We start from the raw sequence: 20,818 nt of genomic DNA on the forward strand, positions 1-20,818 counted from the left end.
GCAGGTTGTTCAGTTTCCATGTAGTTGAGTGGTTTTGAGTGAGTTTCTTAATCCTGAGTTCTAGTTTGATTGCACTGTGGTCTGAGAGACAGTTTGTTATAATTTCTGTTCTTGTACATTTGCTGAGGAGTGCTTTACTTCCAACTGTGTGGTCAATTTTGGAATAAGTGCGATGTGGTGCTGAGAAGAATGTATATTCTGTTGATTTGGTGTGGAGAGTTCTGTAGGTTTCTATCAGTTCCGCTTGGTGCAGAGTTGAGTTCAATTCCTGGATATCCTTGTTAACTTTCTGTCTCATTGATCTGTCTAATGTTGACAGTGGGTTGTTAAAGTCTCCCATTATTATTGTGTAGGAGTCTGAGTCTCTTTGTAGGTCTCTAAGGACTTGCTTTATGAATCTGGGTGCTCCTGTATTTGGTGCATATATATTTAGGATAGTTAGCTCTTCTTGTTGAATTGATCCCTTTACCATTATGTAATGGCCTTTTTTGTCTCTTTTAATCTTTGTTGGTTTAAGGTCTGTTTTATCAGAGACTAGGATTGCAACCCCTGCTTTTTGTTTTCCAGTTGCTTTGTAGATCTTCCTCTATCCTTTATTTTGAACCTATGTGTGTCTCTGCATGTGAGATGGGTCTCCTGAATACAGCAAACTGATGGGTCTTGACTCTTTATCCAGTTTGCCAGTCTGTGTCTTTTAATTGGAGCATTTAGCCTGTTTACATTTAAGGTTAATATTGTTGTGTGTGAATTTGATCCTGTCATTATGATGTTAGCTGGTTATTTTGCTCATTAGTTGATGCAGTTTCTTCCTAGCATCGAGGGTCTTTACAATTTGGCATGTTTTTGCAGTGGCTGCTACCAGTTGTTCCTTTCCATGTTTAGTGCTTCCTTCAGGAGCTCTTTTAAGGCAGGCCGGGTGGTGACAAAATCTCTCAGCATTTGCTTGTCTGTAAAGGATTTTATTTCTTCTTCACGTATGAAGCTTAGTTTAGCTGGATATGAAATTCTGGGTTTAAAATTCTTTTCTTTAAGAATGTTGAATATTAGCCTCCACTCTCTTCTGGCTTGTAGAGTTTCTGCCGAGATATCCGCTGTTAGTCTGATGGGTTTCCCTTTGTGGGTTAACTGACCTTTCTCTCTGGCTGCCCTTAACATTTTTTCCTTCATTTCAACTTTGGTGAATCTGGCAATTACGTGTCTTGGAGTTGCTCTTCTCAAGGAGTATCTTTGTGGCTTTCTCTGTATTTCCTGAATTTGTTTTTTTTTTTTTTTAATTTATTTATTATTATTATACTTTAAGTTCTAGGGTACATGTGCATAACGTGCAGGTTTGTTACATATGTATACTTCTGCCATGTTGGTGTGCTGCACCCATCAACTCGTCAGCACCCATCAACTCGTCATTTACATCAGGTATAACTCCCAATGCAATCCCTCCCCCCTCCCCCCTCCCCATGATAGGCCCCGGTGTGTGATGTTCCCCTTCCCGAGTCCAAGTGATCTCATTGTTCAGTTCCCACCTATGAGTGAGAACATGCGGTGTTTGGTTTTCTGTTCTTGTGATAGTTTGCTAAGAATGATGGATTCCAGCTGCATCCATGTCCCTACAAAGGACACAAACTCATCCTTTTTTATGGCTGCATAGTATTCCATGGTGTATATGTGCCACATTTTCTTAATCCAGTCTGTCACTGATGGACATTTGGGTTGATTCCAAGTCTTTGCTATTGTGAATAGTGCCGCAATAAACATACGTGTGCATGTGTCTTTATAGCAGCATAATTTATAATCCTTTGGGTATATACCCAGTAATGGGATGGCTGGGTCATATGGTACATCTAGTTCTAGATCCTTGAGGAATCGCCATACTGTTTTCCATAATGGTTGAACTAGTTTACAATCCCACCAACAGTGTAAAAGTGTTCCTATTTCTCCACATCCTCTCCAGCACCTGTTGTTTCCTGACTTTTTAATGATGGCCATTCTAACTGGTGTGAGATGGTATCTCATTGTGGTTTTGATTTGCATTTCTCTGATGGCCAGTGAAGATGAGCATTTTTTCATGTGTCTGTTGGCTGTATGAATGTCTTCTTTTGAGAAATGTCTGTTCATATCCTTTGCCCACTTTTTGATGGGGTTGTTTGTTTTTTTCTTGTAAATTTGTTTGAGTTCTTTGTAGGTTCTGGATATTAGCCCTTTGTCAGATGAGTAGATTGCAAAAATTTTCTCCCATTCCGTAGGTTGCCTGTTCACTCTGATGGTAGTTTCTTTTGCTGTGCAGAAGCTCTTTAGTTTAATGAGATCCCATTTGTCAATTTTGGCTTTTGCTGCCATTGCTTTTGGTGTTTTAGACATGAAGTCTTTGCCCATGCCTATGTCCTGAATGGTACTACCTAGGTTTTCCTCTAGGATTTTTATGGTATTAGGTCTAACATTTAAGTCTCTAATCCATCTTGAATTAATTTTCGTTTAAGGAGTAAGGAAAGGATCCAGTTTCAGCTTTCTACTTATGACTAGCCAATTTTCCCAGCACCATTTATTAAATAGGGAATCCTTTCCCCATTTCTTGTTTCTCTCAGGTTTGTCAAAGATCAGATGGCTGTAGATGTGTGGTATTATTTCTGAGGACTCTGTTCTGTTCCATTGGTCTATATCTCTGTTTTGGTACCAGTACCATGCTGTTTTGGTTACTGTAGCCTTGTAGTATAGTTTGAAGTCAGGTAGCGTGATGCCTCCAGCTTTGTTCTTTTGACTTAGGATTGTCTTGGAGATGCGGGCTCTTTTTTGGTTCCATATGAACTTTAAAGCAGTTTTTTCCAATTCTGTGAAGAAACTCATTGGTAGCTTGATGGGGATGGCATTGAATCTATAAATAACCTTGGGTAGTATGGCCATTTTCACGATATTGATTCTTCCTATCCATGAGCATGGTATGTTCTTCCATTTGTTTGTGTCCTCTTTTATTTCACTGAGCAGTGGTTTGTAGTTCTCCTTGAAGAGGTCCTTTACATCCCTTGTAAGTTGGATTCCTAGGTATTTTATTCTCTTTGAAGCAATTGTGAATGGAAGTTCATTCCTGATTTGGCTCTCTGTTTGTCTGTTACTGGTGTATAAGAATGCTTGTGATTTTTGCACATTAATTTTGTATCCTGAGACTTTGCTGAAGTTGCTTATCAGCTTAAGGAGATTTTGGGCTGAGACAATGGGGTTTTCTAAATATACAATCATGTCATCTGCAAAGAGGGACAATTTGACTTCTTCTTTTCCTAACTGAATACCCTTGATTTCTTTCTCTTGCCTAATTGCCCTAGCCAGAACTTCCAACACTATGTTGAATAGGAGTGGTGAGAGAGGGCATCCCTGTCTTGTGCCAGTTTTCAAAGGGAATTTTTCCAGTTTTTGCCCATTCAGTATGATATTGGCTGTGAGTTTGTCATAAATAGCTGTTATTATTTTGAGGTACGTTCCATCAATACCGAATTTATTGAGCGTTTTTAGCATGAAGGGCTGTTGAATTTTGTCAAAAGCCTTTTCTGCATCAATTGAGATAATCATGTGGTTCTTGTCTTTGGTTCTGTTTATATGCTGGATTATGTTTATTGATTTGCGAATGTTGAACCAGCCTTGCATCCCAGGGATGAAGCCCACTTGATCATGGTGGATAAGCTTTTTGATGTGTTGCTGAATCCGGTTTGCCAGTATTTTATTGAGGATTTTTGCCTCGATGTTCATCAGGGATATTGGTCTAAAATTCTCTTTTTTTGTTGTGTCTCTGCCAGGCTTTGGTATCAGGATGATGTTGGCCTCATAAAATGAGTTAGGGAGGATTCCCTCTTTTTCTATTGATTGGAATAGTTTCAGAAGGAATGGTACCAACTCCTCCTTGTACCTCTGGTAGAATTCAGCTGTGAATCCATCTGGTCCTGGACTTTTTTTGGTTGGTAGGCTATTAATTATTGCCTCAATTTCAGAGCCTGCTATTGGTCTATTCAGGGATTCAACTTCTTCCTGGTTTAGTCTTGGAAGAGTGTACGTGTCCAGGAAATTATCCATTTCTTCTAGATTTTCCAGTTTATTTGCGTAGAGGTGTTTATAGTATTCTCTGATGGTAGTTGTATTTCTGTGGGGTCGGTGGTGATATCCCCTTTATCATTTTTAATTGCGTCGATTTGATTCTTCTCTCTTTTCTTCTTTATTAGTCTTGCTAGTGGTCTGTCAATTTTGTTGATCTTTTCAAAAAACCAACTCCTGGATTCATTGATTTTTTGGAGGGTTTTTTGTGTCTCTATCTCCTTCAGTTCTGCTCTGATCTTAGTTATTTCTTGCCTTCTGCTAGCTTTCGAATGTGTTTGCTCTTGCTTCTCTAGTTCTTTTAATTGCGATGTTAGAGTGTGAATTTTAGATCTTTCCTGCTTTCTCTTGTGGGCATTTAGTGCTATAAATTTCCCTCTACACACTGCTTTAAATGTGTCCCAGAGATTCTGGTATGTTGTATCTTTGTTCTCATTGGTTTCAAAGAACATCTTTATTTCTGCCTTCATTTCGTTATGTACCCAGTAGTCATTCAGGAGCAGGTTGTTCAGTTTCCATGTAGTTGAGCGGTTTTGATTGAGTTTCTTAGTCCTGAGTTCTAGTTTGATTGCACTGTGGTCTGAGAGACAGTTTGTTATAATTTCTGTTCTTGTACATTTGCTGAGGAGTGCTTTACTTCCAATTACGTGGTCAATTTTGGAGTAAGTACGATGTGGTGCTGAGAAGAATGTATATTCTGTTGATTTGGTGTGGAGAGTTCTATAGATGTCTATTAGGTCTGCTTGCTGCAGAGATGAGTTCAATTCCTGGATATCCTTGTTAACTTTCTGTCTCGTTCATCTGTCTAATGTTGACAGTGGAGTGTTGAAGTCTCCCATTATTATTGTATGGGAGTCTAAGTCTCTTTGTAAGTCTCTAAGGACTTGCTTTATGAATCTGGGTGCTCCTGTGTTTGGTGCATATATATTTAGGATAGTTAGCTCTTCCTGTTGAATTGATCCCTTTACCATTATGTAATGGCCTTCTTTGTCTCTTTTGATCTTTGATGGTTTAAAGTCTGTTTTATCAGAGACTAGTATTGCAACCCCCGCTTTTTTTTGTTCTCCATTTGCTTGGTAAATCTTCCTCCATCCCTTTATTTTGAGCCCATGTATGTCTCTGCGTGAGAGATGGGTCTCCTGAATACAGCAGACTGATGGGTCTTGACTCTTTATCCAGTTTGCCAGTCTATGTCTTTTAATTGGAGCATTTAGTCCATTTACATTTAAGGTTAATATTGTTATGTGTGAACTTGATCCTGCCATTATGATATTAACTGGTTATTTTGCTCGTTAGTTGATGCAGTTTCTTCCTAGCCTCGATGGTGTTTACATTTTGGCATGTTTTTGCAATGGCTGGTACCGGTTGTTCCTTTCCATGTTTAGTGCTTCCTTCAGGGTCTCTTGTAAGGCAGGCCTAGTGGTGACAAAATCTCTAAGCATTTGCTTGTCTGTAAAGGATTTTATTTCTCCTTCACTTATGAAACTTAGTTTGGCTGGATATGAAATTCTGGGTTTAAAATTCTTTTCTTTAAGAATGTTGAATATTGGCCCCAACTCTCTTCTGGCTTGTAGAGTTTCTGCCGAGAGATCTGCTGTTAGTCTGATGGGCTTCCCTTTGTGGGTAACCCGACCTTTCTCTCTGGCTGCCCTTAAGATTTTTTCCTTCATTTCAACTTTGGTGAATCTGGCAATTATGTGTCTTGGAGTTGCTCTTCTCGAGGAGTATCTTTGTGGCGTTCTCTGTATTTCCTGGATTTGAATGTTGGCCTGCCCTACTAGGTTGGGGAAGTTCTCCTGGATGATATCCTGAAGAGTGTTTTCCAACTTGGTTCCATTTTCCCCCTCACTTTCAGGCACCCCAATCAGACGTAGATTTGGTCTTTTTACATAATCCCATACTTCTTGCAGGCTTTGTTCATTTCTTTTTCTTCTTTTTTCTTTTGGTTTCTCTTCTCGCTTCATTTCATTCATTTGATCCTCAATCGCTGATACTCTTTCTTCCAGTTGATCGAGTCGGTTACTGAAGCTTGTGCATTTGTCACATATTTCTCGTGTCATGGTTTTCATCTCTTTCATTTCGTTTATGACCTTCTCTGCATTAATTACTCTAGCCATCAATTCTTCCACTTTTTTTTCAAGATTTTTAGTTTCTTTGCGCTGGGTACGTAATTCCTCCTTTAGCTCTGAGAAGTTTGATGGACTGAAGCCTTCTTCTCTCATCTCGTCAAAGTCATTCTCTGTCAAGCTTTGATCCGTTGCTGGCGATGAGCTGCGCTCCTTTGCCAGGGGAGATGCGCTCTTATTTTTGGAATTTCCAGCTTTTCTGCCCTGCTTTTTCCCCATCTTTGTGGTTTTTTCTGCCTCTGGTCTTTGATGATGGTGATGTACTGATGGGGTTTTGGTGTAGTTGTCCTTCCTGTTTGATAGTTTTCCTTCTAACAGTCAGGACCCTCAGCTGTAGGTCTGATTGCTTGAGGTCCACTCCAGACCCTGTTTGCCTGGGTATCAGAAGCAGAGGCTGCAGAAGATAGAATATTTCTGAACAGCGAGTGTACCTGTCTGATTCTTGCTTTGGAAGCTTCCTCTCAGGGGTGTACTCCACCCTGTGAGGTGTGGGGTGTCAGACTGCCCCTAGTGGGGGATGTCTCCCAGTTAGGCTACTCAGGGGTCAGGGATCCACTTGAGCAGGGAGTCTGTCCCTTCTCAGATCTCAACCTCCGTGTTGGGATATCCACTGCTCTCTTCAAAGCTGTCAGACAGAGTCGTTTGCGTCTGCAGAGGTTTCTGCTGTTTTTGTTATTTTTACTGTGCCCTGTCCCCAGAGGTGGAGTCTACAGAGACAGGCAGGTTTCCTTGAGCTGCTGTGAGCTCCACCCAGTTTGAGCTTCCCAGCAGCTTTGTTTACCTACTTAAGCCTCAGCAATGGCGGGCGCCCCTCCCCCAGCCTCGCTGCTGCCTTGCCGGTAGATCACAGACTGCTGTGCTAGCAATGAGGGAGGCTCCGTGGGTGTGGGACCCTCCGGGCCAGGTGTGGGATATGATCTCCTGGTGTGCCTGTTTGCTTAAAGCGCAGTATTGGGGTGGGAGTTACCCGATTTTCCAGGTGTTGTGTGTCTCAGTTCCCCTGGCTAGGAAAAGGGACTCCCTTCCCCCTTGCGATTCCCAGGTGAGGCGATGCCTCGCCCTACTTCAGCTCTCGCTGGTCGGGCTGCAGCAGCTGACCAGCACCGATCGTCCGGCACTCCCCAGTGAGATGAACCCAGTACCTCAGTTGAAAATGCAGAAATCACCGGTCTTCTGTGTCGCTCGCGCTGGGAGTTGGAGACTGGAGCTGTTCCTATTCGGCCATCTTGCTCCGCCCCCTATTTCCTGAATTTGAATATTGGCATGCCTTGCTAGATTGGGCAAGTTCTCCTGGATGATATCCTGAAGAGTGTTTTCCAACTTGATTCCATTCTCCCCGTCACTTTTCAGGTACACCAATCAGACCTAGATTTCGTCTTTTCACATAGTCCCATATTTGTTGGAGGCTTTGTTCATTTCTTTTTACTCTTTTTTCTCTAAATTTCTCTTCTCACTTCATTTCATTCATTTGCTCTTCAACCACTGATACCCTTTCTTCCATTTGATCGAATCAGCTACCGAATCTTGTGCATGCATCACGTAGTTCTCGTGCCGTGGTTTTCAGCTCCGTCAGGTCATTTAAGGACTTCTCTACAGTGGTTATTCTAGTTAGCCATTTGTCAACTCTTTTTTCAAGGTTTTTAGCTTCTTTGCGATGGGTTTGAACATCTGCCTTTAGCTCTGAGAAGTCTGATCGTCTGAAGCCTTCTTCTCTCAACTTGTCAAAGTCATTCTCCATCCAGCTTTGTTCCATTGCTGGCGAGGAGCTGCGTTCCTTTGGAGGAGAACAGGTGCTCTGATTTTTAGAATTTTCAGCTTTTCTCCTCTGATTTCTCCCTGTCTTTGTGGTTTTATCTACCTTTGGTCTTTGATGATGGTGACATACAGATGGGGTTTTGGTCTGGATGTCCTTTCTATTAGTTAGTTTTCCTTCTAACAGTCAGGACCCTCAGCTGCAGGTCTGTTGGAGTTTGCTCGGAGTCCACTCTAGACCCTGTTTGCCTGGGTATCAGCAGTGGAGGCTGCAAAACAACGAATATTGCAGAACAGCAAATGTTGCTGCCTGATCGTTCCTCTGGAAGCTTCGTCTCAGATCCCTGAATTGACCAATAACAGGCTCTGAAATTGAGGGAATAATTAATAACCTACCAACTAAAAAAAGTCCAGGACCAGACGGATTCACAGCCGAATTCTACCAGAGGTACCAAGAGGAGCTGGTACCATTCCTTCTGAAACTATTCCAATCAATAGAAAAAGAGGGAATCCTCCCGAACTCATTTTATGAGGCCAGCATCATCCTAATACCAAAGCCTGGCAGAGACACAACAAAAAAAGAGAATTTTAGACCAATGTCCCTGATGAACATTGATGCAAAAATCCTCGATAAAATACTGGCAAACCGAATACAGCAGCCCATCAAAAAGCTTATATCCACCATGATCAAGTGGGCTTCATCCCTGGGCTGCAAAGCTGGTTCCACATATGCAAATGAATAAGCATAATCCATCCTATAAACAGAACCAAAGACAAAAACCACATGATTATCTCAATAGATACAGAAAAAGCCTTCAACAAAATTCAACAACCTTCATGCTAAAAACTCTCAATAAATTTGGTATTGATGGGACATATCTCAAAATAATAAGAGCTATTTATGACAAACCCACAGCCAATATACTGAATGGGCAAAAACTGGAACCATTCCCTTTGAAAACTGGCACAAGACAGGGATGCCCTCTCTCACCACTCCTAGTCAACATGCTGTTGGAAGTTCTGGCCAGGGCAGTCATACAGGAGAAAGAAAGAAAGGGTATTCAGTTAGGAAAAGAGGAATTCAAATTGTCCCTGTTTGCAGATGACATGATTGTATATTTAGAAAACCCCATTGTCTCAGCCCAAAATCTCCTTAAGCTGATAAGAAACTTCAGCAAAGTCTCTGGATAGAAAATCAATGTACAAAAATCACAAGCATTCCTATACACCAATAACAGACAAACAGAGAGCCAAATCATGAGTGAACTCCCATTCACAATTGCTTCAAAGAGAATAAAATACTTAGGAATCCAACTTACAAGGGATGTGAAGGACCTCTTCAAGGAGAACTGCAAACCACTGCTCAACGAAATGAAAGAGGACACAAACAAATGGAATGACATTCCATGCTCAAGGATAGGAAGAATCAATATTGTGAAAATGGCCACACTGCCCAAGGTAATTTATAGATTCAGTGCCATCCCCATCAAGCTACCAATGACTTTCTTTACCGAACTGGAAAAAACTAAAGTTCATATGGAACCAAAAAAGACCCCGCATTGCCAAGACAATCCTAAGCCAAAAGAAAGCTGGAGGCATCATGCTAGCTAACTTCAAATTATACTACAAGGCTACAGTAACCAAAACAGCATGGTACTGGTACCAAAACAGTGATATAGACCAATGGAACAGAACAGAGCTCTGAGAAATAATACTACACATCCACAACCATCTGATCTTTGAGAAACGTGACAAAAATAAGAAATGGGGAAAGGATTCCCTATTTAATAAATGGTGCTGGGAAAACTGGCTAGCCATATGTAGAAAGCTGAAACTGAATCCCTTCCTTATACTTTATAAAAAATTAATTCAAGATGGATTAAAGACTTACATGTTAGATCTAAAACTATAAAAACCCTAGAAGAAAACCTAGGTAATACCATTTAGGACATAGGCATGGGCAAGGACTTCATGTCTAAAACACCAAAAGCAATGGCAACAAAAGCCAGAATTGACAAATGGGATCTAATTAAACTAAAGAGCTTCTGCATAGCAAAAGAAACTACCATCAGAGTGAACAGGCAACCTACAGAATGGGAGAAAAGTTTTACAATCTACCTATCTGACAAAGGGCTAATATCCATAATCTACAAAGAACTTAAATTTACAAGAAAACATCAAACAACCCCATCAGAAAGTGGGCAAAGGATATGAACAGACACTTCTCAAAAGAACCCATTTATGCAGCTAACAGACACATGAAAAAATGCTCATCATCACTGGCCATCAGAGAAATGCAAATCAAAACCACAATGAGATACCATCTCACACCAGTTAGGATGGCAGTCATTAAAAAGTCAGGAAACAACAGGTGCTGGAGAGGATGTGGAGAAATAGGAACTCTTTTACATTGTTGGTGGGACTGTAAACTAGTTCAACCATTGTGAAAGACAGTGTGGCGATTCCTCAAGGATCTAGTACTAGAAATACCATTTGACCCAGCCATGCCGTTACTGGGTAAATACCCAAAGGATTATAAATCATGCTACTATAAAGACGCATGCTCACATATGTTTATTTTGGCACTATTCACAATAGCAAAGACTTGGAACCAACCCAAATGTCCATCAGTGACAGACTGGATTAAGAAAATGTGGCACATATACACCATGAAATACTATACAGCCATAAAAAAAGATGAGCTCATGTTCTTTGTAGGGACATGGATGAAGCTGGAAATCATCATTCTCAGCAAACTATCAGCAGGACAAAAACCGAACACCGAATGTTCTCACTCATAGGTGGGAATTGAACAATGAGAACACTTGGACACAGGAAGGGGAACATCACACACCGGGGCCTGTCATGGGGTGGGGGTAGCGGGGAGGGATAGCATTAGGAGATATACTTAATGTAAATGAGGAGTTAATGAGTACAGCACACCAACATGACACATGGATACATATGTAACAAACCTTCACATTGTGCACAGGTACCCTAGAACTTAAAGTGTAATAATAATAATAATAATAATAATAATAATAATAAACATTTCTATTACTCTTAATTGCCACAGACACCAATATGTCTGATGTCTATTGTTTCTGCTAAAACTTCTTTTTCTATGTTTCTATGTTTTGTGACTTCTATATATCTCAGTATATCAATATACAGTTGGCACTTACAAAAACTACCAGATGGCCATTGGACGTACTTCCTGTTACATGGCAAACCCAATAATCTCAGTGCACTAAGTGTTGTTTTTAGTCATTTCCTCTTAGCTTTGTGCTAGGTGTTGTTTCAAGAAGCTAGTTAATAATAGTTTTATTTTACTAGCTGGTATCAAAAGAATCATGCAAATTAACTCATTATCAGAAGAATCATATGAAGTAGATACTTCTTTTATCTCTCTCTCTTTTTTTTTTTTAATGAGGAAATGGAGGCATCAAGATCATAAGTCTCAGGACTAGTTTAAGTGGCCAAGTAGTCTCCCTCCAGAGATAAACCTTTTAACTCTCAAGCAGGACCGTCTCTCCTAACTATTGAGATAACACTGTGGAAGTGGGAAACATCAATTTTAAAGAAATTTTAGTTTGTTTAATTTTATTTTTAATCTCTCTAATCTTTTTAGGATATAAATGTTAATCCTGAGATTACTGCACTACAGACTATGCTTGCTGAATGCCAAGAAAAGCTTAAGGAGCTGACTTTGATAGAGAAAAGGTTAGACTGTTTAGAACAAAAAATGAAAGGAAATGTGATGGTAGATGAAAACACCTGGACTAATCTGCTCAGTCGTGTCACTCTTCTTGAAACAGAAATGCTTTTGTCTAAAAAGGTATTTTCTTCTTTTAACATTTATAAAATATCTCAGATATAACAAAGTAATTTTTTGATTGTTGTATGTGTATTTTTTTGGAAATGCTAAATATGAGAATATTTGAATAATGAGAAAATGTCTAGTTAGAATGAAGTCCTGTTTAAATATAGCCTGAATGGTGTTGTGGCTGTTGTTTCTCTCTTCATTGAATAAGATGATCTGAAAAACTTGTAAGTTGAGCTTTTACAGATGTTAATGATGCTTGAAGAACTTAAAATGAGGTAAGAGTATGATAGATATTATGAAAAGCTTAGAATTATTTTGTATCTTTTAATAGTACAAATGACCTATTTTCGTAGGGTGGAAAAGATACAGAAGATATTGATAACTCTTCCTGTCTTTTTTTCACTCATTTACTTCAATCATTGTGAATTTCATAGAATAGTTACCAAATTTATCATTGCCTTATCAAATCTGAGAAATTTGTTTCTTTTACTCAGGATTTCGATTTCTGGTCTGTCTTTCCTTCCTAAAAAGTGAAGTTGATAGATTCAAGAAGCTTGCTATCTGCTTCCATATTTAAAACATTTCTTATATGTAGGAATATACAGTATATGCATTGCTTTAATACAAAATTAAAAATATTTAAACATTTATCATGCTACCTTTATATTTTATGCTCAGTAGTAAGAATATAAAATGAGAGGGTTTTTCTTTTTATTTCATTCTGAATATTTAACTGTGTTATTCCAGAATGATGAATATGTAGAGTTTAATGAAATTAATGAAGACTGCGCTTCTTGTAGCAACATGGACCTTCTGAATCCTCGTAAGTTTGTAAACATTATGAGAATTGGTATGATGAGTTTTCAGAAAAATGATTGTTATAGGTATTTGGTAATTTTAATATTCTTAAGCTTCATTGTTTAGAAATTGCAAAGCTCCTAGAACAAAGAAAATAATGAACCTATAGACTACTAAAGCCAAGAATTGCTTATGAAGCCAGCCTACTTATTTTACATAACACAGTGGGTAAATAAATTTCAGTGTACAAAATTGAAACTGTTTAGAGATATTTTACTGTTTTAATCATTCTAGAATAATCAAGTGTTCTAGAATTTTAAAATTGACCTCCAAGTTTTTAAATTTAAGCTTAGGTAGGTAGTAGCTTTCTCATATGTAAATAATAATATGTAAGAGAAGAAAACACATTTGTCAGTAACCTATAAAGTATTGCAAACCTCTTCCATGTGAATGGTTCACTGATAATGATAAAATGGGAAAGATCTGATATTAGAACAGGTCTTTTCCTGGTCACATAACTTTACTAGGCTAATGATATTTTGCTCAGTGTGACTGAGCAGCAAGGATAAGATTTCTGTTTTGCAGTGACAGCTTTGTTTTTTTTGATTCTTACATTTTTTTAAAAGACAGATCTAAATTTTGTGCCGTGTCTATGATTAAATCATATCCATAGAAGAGATGTTTTGTCCAATTGAGAATTCATCAAGTTAAATTTTTAATATCTGGATCGTTAACATAAAATCTTTCAGCTTTACTATATGTGTAACAATAAAATAACAATATATATTCTAGCACTAACAGTGTGCCTGGCACTATTCTAACTACTATATTAACTCATTTAATTCCTGAAGTAACCATGCAAGATAAGTACTATTTTTATATTTTACAGTTGAGGAAACTGAAGTACACAAAATTAAGTAACTATGACAAAGGTCACACAGTTATTGAATGGTAGATCAAATTTGAATCCAGGCAACTGATCTGAAGTTTTTTCTTAACCACTGCATATTTGGAACACATATCAATATCATTGCACAAAGAACAATTTCAGTGATTAGGTTATTAAATATAATTATTTGAGATGCTATTTAAGGCAACTAAATTTATTATAGACTGCAGATTTCAGATTTGGTAAAATGTTGCCTGTTTTATTTATCCATTCATATATCTATTCAACAAATGTTAACACTTGAGTATAAGATCCTTGAGAGCAAAAACTTTATCTTATGGTCTGCCTGTCTAGCACACAGAAAGTGTATCTGTGCTTTTATCACCAGTATTTGCATATAGTGGAGTTTAAATATTTATTCACTGAAAAAATATTGAATGCTTGTGATTTGCAAAACATTGCCTTTTGCAAGTTTGATTTTGCATGCTCAGGCCTATTTTTTTTTAATGACATGATTATAGAATATACCTTTAACCTATTTAGAAAACACATGGCTAGGTTTTTTTTGAGATAAGGGTGGTCTTACTCTGTTGCTCAGGCTGGAGTGCAGTGGTGCAATCATAGCTTACTGCAGTCTCCTAGACATTAACTCTTTGGCCTAAAGTGATCCTCCTGCCTCAGCCTCCTGAGTGGCTGGGACTACAGGCACGTGCCTCTACACCTGGATAATTTTTATTTATTTATTTATTGTTTTTAGTAAAACGAGGTCTTGCTATGTTGCTCAGGCTGGTCTTGAACTCCTGGGCTCAAGCAATCCTCCTGTCTCTGCTTCTCAAAGTACCGGGATTACAGGTGTGAGTTACCATGTCCAGGCTCACATAGCTAAATTTCAGCAACTGTGCCAGGACTGAAAGTAATTAACAGGCCACTATCTGAAATGGATTACAGATTATGGTTAGGGTAAATACCTAGTCTCATAGAGTTTATGATCTGATCTAGATTAATTAAAAGACCCAAGTTTATAAAGACTTACACATTATACCTTATACATGCTACTTGGGAATAGGATTTGATTTCATTTGGATGCAGAGAGCAATAATTTATCACTCTGGGTTTAGAATCGTATTAAATCAGGAATAGTTTTTGTGAGGTTCCAGATTTGTTTTGACTTTATCAGGAATACAGTGTTCCATGGGGAATTGTAAGGCACCTTAATGTCTTCGTAAGAGTGAATTAGCAGAGGCTTTTAAGGATTGGACTTGTGTTGGATAATTTTGGACAGGGTTTGAGGTAGCAAAGCCTATGGGTGCTGTCAGGGAGCAGGAGCAATTTGATGATTGATGGTAAGAATGAAATTTTTAGCATAAAATAAGTACTGTTATGAGGCAAGGGGGGGGCTATATCCGGTCATTTATGTGGTTACATGGTGCCCTTGTTTTGTCTATGTTTGGACATGAATAATGGTTTTGGGCGTGTTGTTTAATTACGCCAATGAAGTGACCTCATGTGGTGTTATTTTTTGTGAAATTATTTATGTTCACTAGAGGGTACAGTAGCTTAGGTGTTAATTGCCACACAGGACACCAACTGTTAGTGCTCCTTTTTTCTTTGCTTGTTTGTTTTGCTTTGTTTTGTGCCTTTTTCTCCTCAGAGGAAAAAAATATTAAGAAAGGTGTGGCACCACAGAAGAGTGTGGTTTGTTCCTGTGTGACTAGAAGGAAGGGTACATGTGAGCACCTGAAGGAAGCTGAAGCAGAAGAGTAGAAAGATCAAGTCATGGGGTTTATCCCAGAGTCGTAGAAAGATTTTCAGCAAGGCTAATATTCTGAGGTTTGCGTTTCACAAAGGTTATCATCAGAGCAGAACAGTGATTTGTTAGGAAAGTAAGATAGGCAAGGATAATTTGAAGAGTATTTTAGTAGTCATTATTTCAGAATAATAATGAGGGTCTCTACTAAGGCAATGATAGTGAGGATAAAGAGCAGGTAATTTATTTGGGAGAAATTTAGATGTTAAAATTGATATGCCTTGATTCCTGATAGATACAAAAAGTGAAGGAGAGTAAGGAAGTTAAGACTGACTACTTGTGTTTAGCTCATGTGATTGGGTAGATGATTGTTACTCTTTAATAAAATAAAAAGTTCAGGAGGAGGAGAAGGTTTGGGAGAAATAATGAGTTCACTTTTGAATATAATAAATTATGTATGAAACCCTTAAGACAAAATATCTACAAATAAGTTGGATACATACATTGGTCCTTGATTTAGAAATATTGGCTTACAAATTATTAAATGGTAAAGAACCCTACTATTTCCTTAGTGAATAGGTGATGAGCCTCCAAAGATGGCAATGAAAGATTAATTATTACGTGGTAAGAGTTGGCTAGAAGATCTCATGTCCCATACCCTTAGAAGCAGAAGAATCCCTTTCTTTACAGAGACTTCTTAGCAGTCACTACTGAAGTACATAACAACTGGTGTCAGGGTCCTTGTGTCAGTGGCCATTGCCTTTGCCCATTCCTTTCCAACCTGAACTCAGTTACCAATTCTTTTCTCAATCCCCTATAGCATAGCTAAGAAACTATTAATGTTTAAACAAGTAAGGCTTTACTAAAGGTTCAAGAAAACAATAATAAAAATTACAGAAATTAATATGCACTTAACTGATCTGGCTATTAAATAGAGCTGGTGTTCTGTAATGGTCTACTCTGTAACCTCTGGAATCCTCTATAGGAATAACTGTGAATAGCTTGCCAGCCTGCCAAATACCAGCTTTCTCCCACCATGAGGCACATTCTTGAATAAGCTTAGACACCTCAAAGTCTGCACCCCAAAGTAGAAGACAAAGAGAGCCCTTCCTTCACCCTTTATCTGTCTTCCCAGACCTGTTTCCTTTTCCTAGCCCCCACCTCTTTTTGGAAAGACATAAGAAATATTCAGAACAACTATCTGTACCCACAGAAAGTAATCCAAGATTTAGTGCGTAGTAGATATAGTTCCTGCCTAATTTCAAATTATTTCTTAAAATAACCTCTTGTCCACAGATCCTGCTAAAAGATCTGAGTTTATGTAGTCTTCAGAGTTGTACCCTGTAATCTTGACCTCCAGGCTTAGCTAACTGGATTAAGAGTAGACACTTAACCCAGAGAATAGGAATTCAAAGTGTGATGAGTCAAATTTCATTCTCTCTCTTAGAATTTGGAATTAGGACACCACGAGTCAGTTAGTCAAATGATATTGAGCCTGGGCTGGGCTGGCCATGTGGTGGAAGTTTATGCTGATGAGTCAGCAGAGAAAGCCATTCTACAGAGAAGAGCAGAGGAATGGAGCAAATGGCAGAAGTAGGCAAAAGAGACTATGATTCTATGAGAGATGAAAATTAGTCTTCTAGTTGTTTCAGTTCTCACATGGTAATAGTTTGTTCCCCAATTAAGGTTGTCTGTGTAGACTTACAATAAAGCTGTCTTTATGTGAACCAGTTTAAATGGGTGTCCTTTTTTTTTTTTTTTTTTTTGCATTGCTTTTGCAGCCAAATGTATTCTGATTAAAACACAGGGTTTGTAGGATTTATTACATTATCCATAATCTTCTCTAATTGATATTTTTGAAGGGGAGATGCCATCATTTTGTCAAATTAATATTATCAGGATATTTGAAATGTTAGGTTTTTCAGTTTTTTAGAAGAAGAAATCTGTGGATCTTAAATTTTTGCATTACTTACTTTCATATGTGTTAAATCAAGTTAGAATGTTTCTTGATTTTTAAAAGATATATATGGTCAGTTATAGGAATAGTCACTTGCCACAGAACAGTAGTAAAAAAATTTGTGAAATGCTTGAATGTTGCTGAATAAAAGCATCATGACAAATTCATGGATACGAATTATTTAATGTAGATGTCACCATTTTAAGAAAAGAATATACATGATTGATTCAATAGGTTATATTTTAAAATAAATAATTAACTTGCCTGTTTTTCAAACTGATTGCTACCATGATAATAATACTGCCTTTTGTAATTTTTATTGGGCAATTTTTAACATCTAGATCTCCATATGAAAGCTTTTACCTTAAAATAGTACTAAAAACTCTTTGATCTATACCGATAGCCATGTTTAATTAAAATAGTATGTTTTTCTTCCATCTATAAATAACATTTTTAGATATTTGACTCTACTGTGAAAGGAAAAGGTAATCTAAAACTTAATTTCTTCACAGACAGAAAAAACAAAGTAGGGAGGCCAGCAAGTATTCCTCTGTCCTCTGGCTATAGTACGGCATCATCAGATTCAACTCCCAGAGCCTCTACCATTAATTACTGTGGTTTGAATGAGATTTCAGAGGTAAGAAAATGCTTGATTATTTCCTTTCTAAATTAGGAAAACGAGCAAGCATTAGTTTTAGTTGTAAATATTGCTGGCAAGAAAAATAGCAAAACTGAATCTTAGTCTCTCAAAATTCTTTCATAAGTAAACAGTACTTAATGCAATGTTTCAAACTGTATTTTGTACATTCTCGGTCCATCTTTGATGATGGTTTACTTTGAGAAGTCATCTAAATTTGTTGCTTTTTAAATTAAAGGAAACAACAATCCAGAAAATGGAAAGGATGAAAAAAATGTAAGTAACAGAAAGGGGCAACAGAAATTCATTTCTCCATAGGGAATTGTATTGGATTACAGTATATATAGAATGTGCATGTGTGTTTCAAACCTTAAAGGTCTCTCAGTCAGGTGTGGAATTTCCTTCAGGACTCCATTGGATAATAAATCCACCTACAGTTATGTGTTTGTGAGATGAGTCACTGTTTTAGTTTCCAACAAGTGATGTAAAACTTGTTGGAATTGTTAATGGAATTAACTGCAGATAGAGTTATTTTTGGTTGGTAACTAATCAAGAGTATTATCTATTTTTGATAACTGATTTATCAAAATATTAAATAATATATGTAGATGGATGGTTTGGAGACATTTTCAGTATTGTGAAAATATCACTGGTGTTTTTCAGCGAGTTATTGATAAGATATAAAAATGATGTTTTTGTCTAGTACAAATGATGTGATTTTTCTAAAGAGTAGTTCAAAGGAAATATAAAATGAAATTGCATATAAGATGATTATGCAACCTACTACTATAGAAAATTATAATATTATTTTGAAATGCAAAAAGTACTTAACTTACACTCCAAGAATACAAGACTCATAATTGACTCTTTTTTTCCTCCCTCTGAGCATACTTAAGTTTATTCATAGTAACTGTACTTATAGATAAGAAAAATATTCAAATTTATTTTAGGCTAAAAAGCATAATTTCAACAACTAAAATGCTATGCTTTATTATGAATTATTGATTTACTTAATATATTATTTATTATATTTCAGGTTTGAAGAAACTGCAGAGTTATTGAAATGTCCAAATCACTACTTGTAGGATTTTCTACATGAACTTTTCTAGGACTTCGGTTACTATACATATTGTATATTTTAAGAATTCTTTATACAATTTTAATATACTGCAATTTTTGACAATTTGGATTCCATTTGGTATATGAATTTTTGCATTCATTATTGAATAAATCTTTTAATATTTTTGAGCAATGATTATACTGCTTTACCTTGTGTCACTTTTTTTTTTTTAAGGAAAAACTCATGTTGCAGTCTATTTCTCTTACAGAGTGAAGTCATTACAGCACTGTATTTCTGTGTTGACATTTGTTGGCAGTGTGCTAAGTAATGTTTTTTAAAGCACAGGCTTGAGGACTATGGTTTACATCCTGTTGGAAACATTCCAAATGGGACTTGTGTATTATACCCAGGAGGCTTTCATATATGCCATCTTCGCATCTGTACTGATGAATAAATTATAATAAACAGTTAAAAATACTCATTGAAAATTAAATATAAAGACAGCTATTTCATGCTTGGTCAAAAACAGCAATACCTTTCCAGTTAACATTGAGAAATTAAGGTTAAGATTCCCCTTTTGTACTGGGAAATGGGCTTGAGGACTGTGGTCCTCAAGTTTAGACTAAGAGGACGGTGGTCTCAAGGCTCACCGTGAGAAATGTGTTGAACATTTTAGTGTGCTCTATTGTATGAATTTTTTTTTTTTTCTTTTGAGATGCAGTTTCGTTCTTGTTGCCCAGGCTGTAGTGCAATGGCGTGATCTCGGCTCACTGCAACCTCCGCCTCGCAGGTTCAAGCGATTCTTGTGCCTCAGTCTCCCGAGTAGCTGGGATTACAGGCATGCACCACCATGCCCAGCTAATTTTATATTTTATATTTTTAGTAGAGACGGAGTTCCTCCATGTTGGTCAGGCAGGTCTCGAACTCCTGACCTCAGGTGATCCACCCGCCTTGGCCTCCCAAAATGCTGGGATTACAGGCGTGAGCCACCACTCCTAGCGGTGTAGCACTTTTTAAGACCAGTATAACAGACAGAGAATATAGCCATTCTAGCCAACATTAAAAGATACAGTGAGGTGTCGTGTTTTGTTTTTTTAATGATGAAAAGTTACACATTTTTTGGAGAGAGAAATCTTTGCTGAAGTTAAATCAATGGAAAAATGAAATTTATTTTTAATATTACTATATGAATTGTCTTTTTTAAAACTTAGAGATAAAAGTGTAGCAGTAATCCCGGAAATTCCTCAAGAAAATTGACTTCATTATTTGGAAGGAAAAAGTGTATTTTTTTATTATTATATGGACCATCTGATTATATTTTATTTATTCATCTATTTATGGTATATATGTATAATTCGGTATTACACTGTCAAATATAAAATATTGTTATATGAGTAGAAATCACTTAAATTTTTTGTGTGTGTGTGAATTTGAAACAGCGTAAGAAATCACTTTTAAGAAAACATTTTTAGTGTTCCTTTTTTTTTTTTTTTTTTCCTTTTTGAAACAGGGTCTCACTCTGTTGCCCAGGCTGGAGTGCAGTGGCGTGATCTCGGCTCATTGCACCCACCGCCTCCCAAGTTCAAGTGGATTCTCGTGCCTCAGCCTCCTGAGTAGCGGAGACCATAGGCCTGTACCATCATGCTCGGCTAATGTTTGTATTTTTGTAGAGACAGGGTTTCTCCATGTTGCCCAGTCTGTTCTCGAACTCGTGAGCTAAAGCTACCTGCCCACCTGGAACTCCCAAAGTGCTAAGATTACATGGGTGAGTCACCATGCTTGGCCGCATTTTTAATATTCTAATAAATATTTGGTTGTCAGAACTTTAAAATGATAGCCTACAGAAACATACAATTTTGAATTTAACAGAGTTTCAGTAAATGTTTCCAGAATTAATGAAGCATGTTAGCTTTAATTTTTTTTGATTGTGAGAGAAGTACATTTATAAAAATTAA

The 20,818-nt window shown here is 37.4% G+C and overlaps 1 protein-coding gene across 18 annotated transcripts in view; it reads left to right on the plus strand.

Annotated features, from left to right (window-relative positions):
- Positions 1 to 19,058, plus strand: part of CEP44 (centrosomal protein 44) — a 43,213-nt gene extending 24,155 nt beyond the window's left edge. For 15 of the 18 annotated variants that reach the window (XM_015139535.3, XM_078002731.1, XM_078002725.1 and 12 more), the window contains 5 exons: positions 11,581 to 11,787; positions 12,523 to 12,598; positions 17,679 to 17,803; positions 18,042 to 18,079; positions 18,840 to 19,058. In XM_015139535.3, coding sequence (XP_014995021.2) covers positions 11,581 to 11,787; positions 12,523 to 12,598; positions 17,679 to 17,803; positions 18,042 to 18,079; positions 18,840 to 18,888 — 495 coding nt within the window. In that variant the 3' untranslated portion in view covers positions 18,889 to 19,058. The remainder of the gene's footprint in view (positions 1 to 11,580; positions 11,788 to 12,522; positions 12,599 to 17,678; positions 17,804 to 18,041; positions 18,080 to 18,839) is intronic. The other 3 variants (XM_078002732.1, XM_015139539.3, XM_078002733.1) reach the window with 1 other exon arrangement.
- The last annotated feature ends 1,760 nt before the right edge of the window (positions 19,059 to 20,818 follow it).

The sequence above is a fragment of the Macaca mulatta genome, chromosome 5, assembly GCF_049350105.2.
Source record: "Macaca mulatta isolate MMU2019108-1 chromosome 5, T2T-MMU8v2.0, whole genome shotgun sequence".
Taxonomy (NCBI): domain Eukaryota; kingdom Metazoa; phylum Chordata; class Mammalia; order Primates; family Cercopithecidae; genus Macaca; species Macaca mulatta.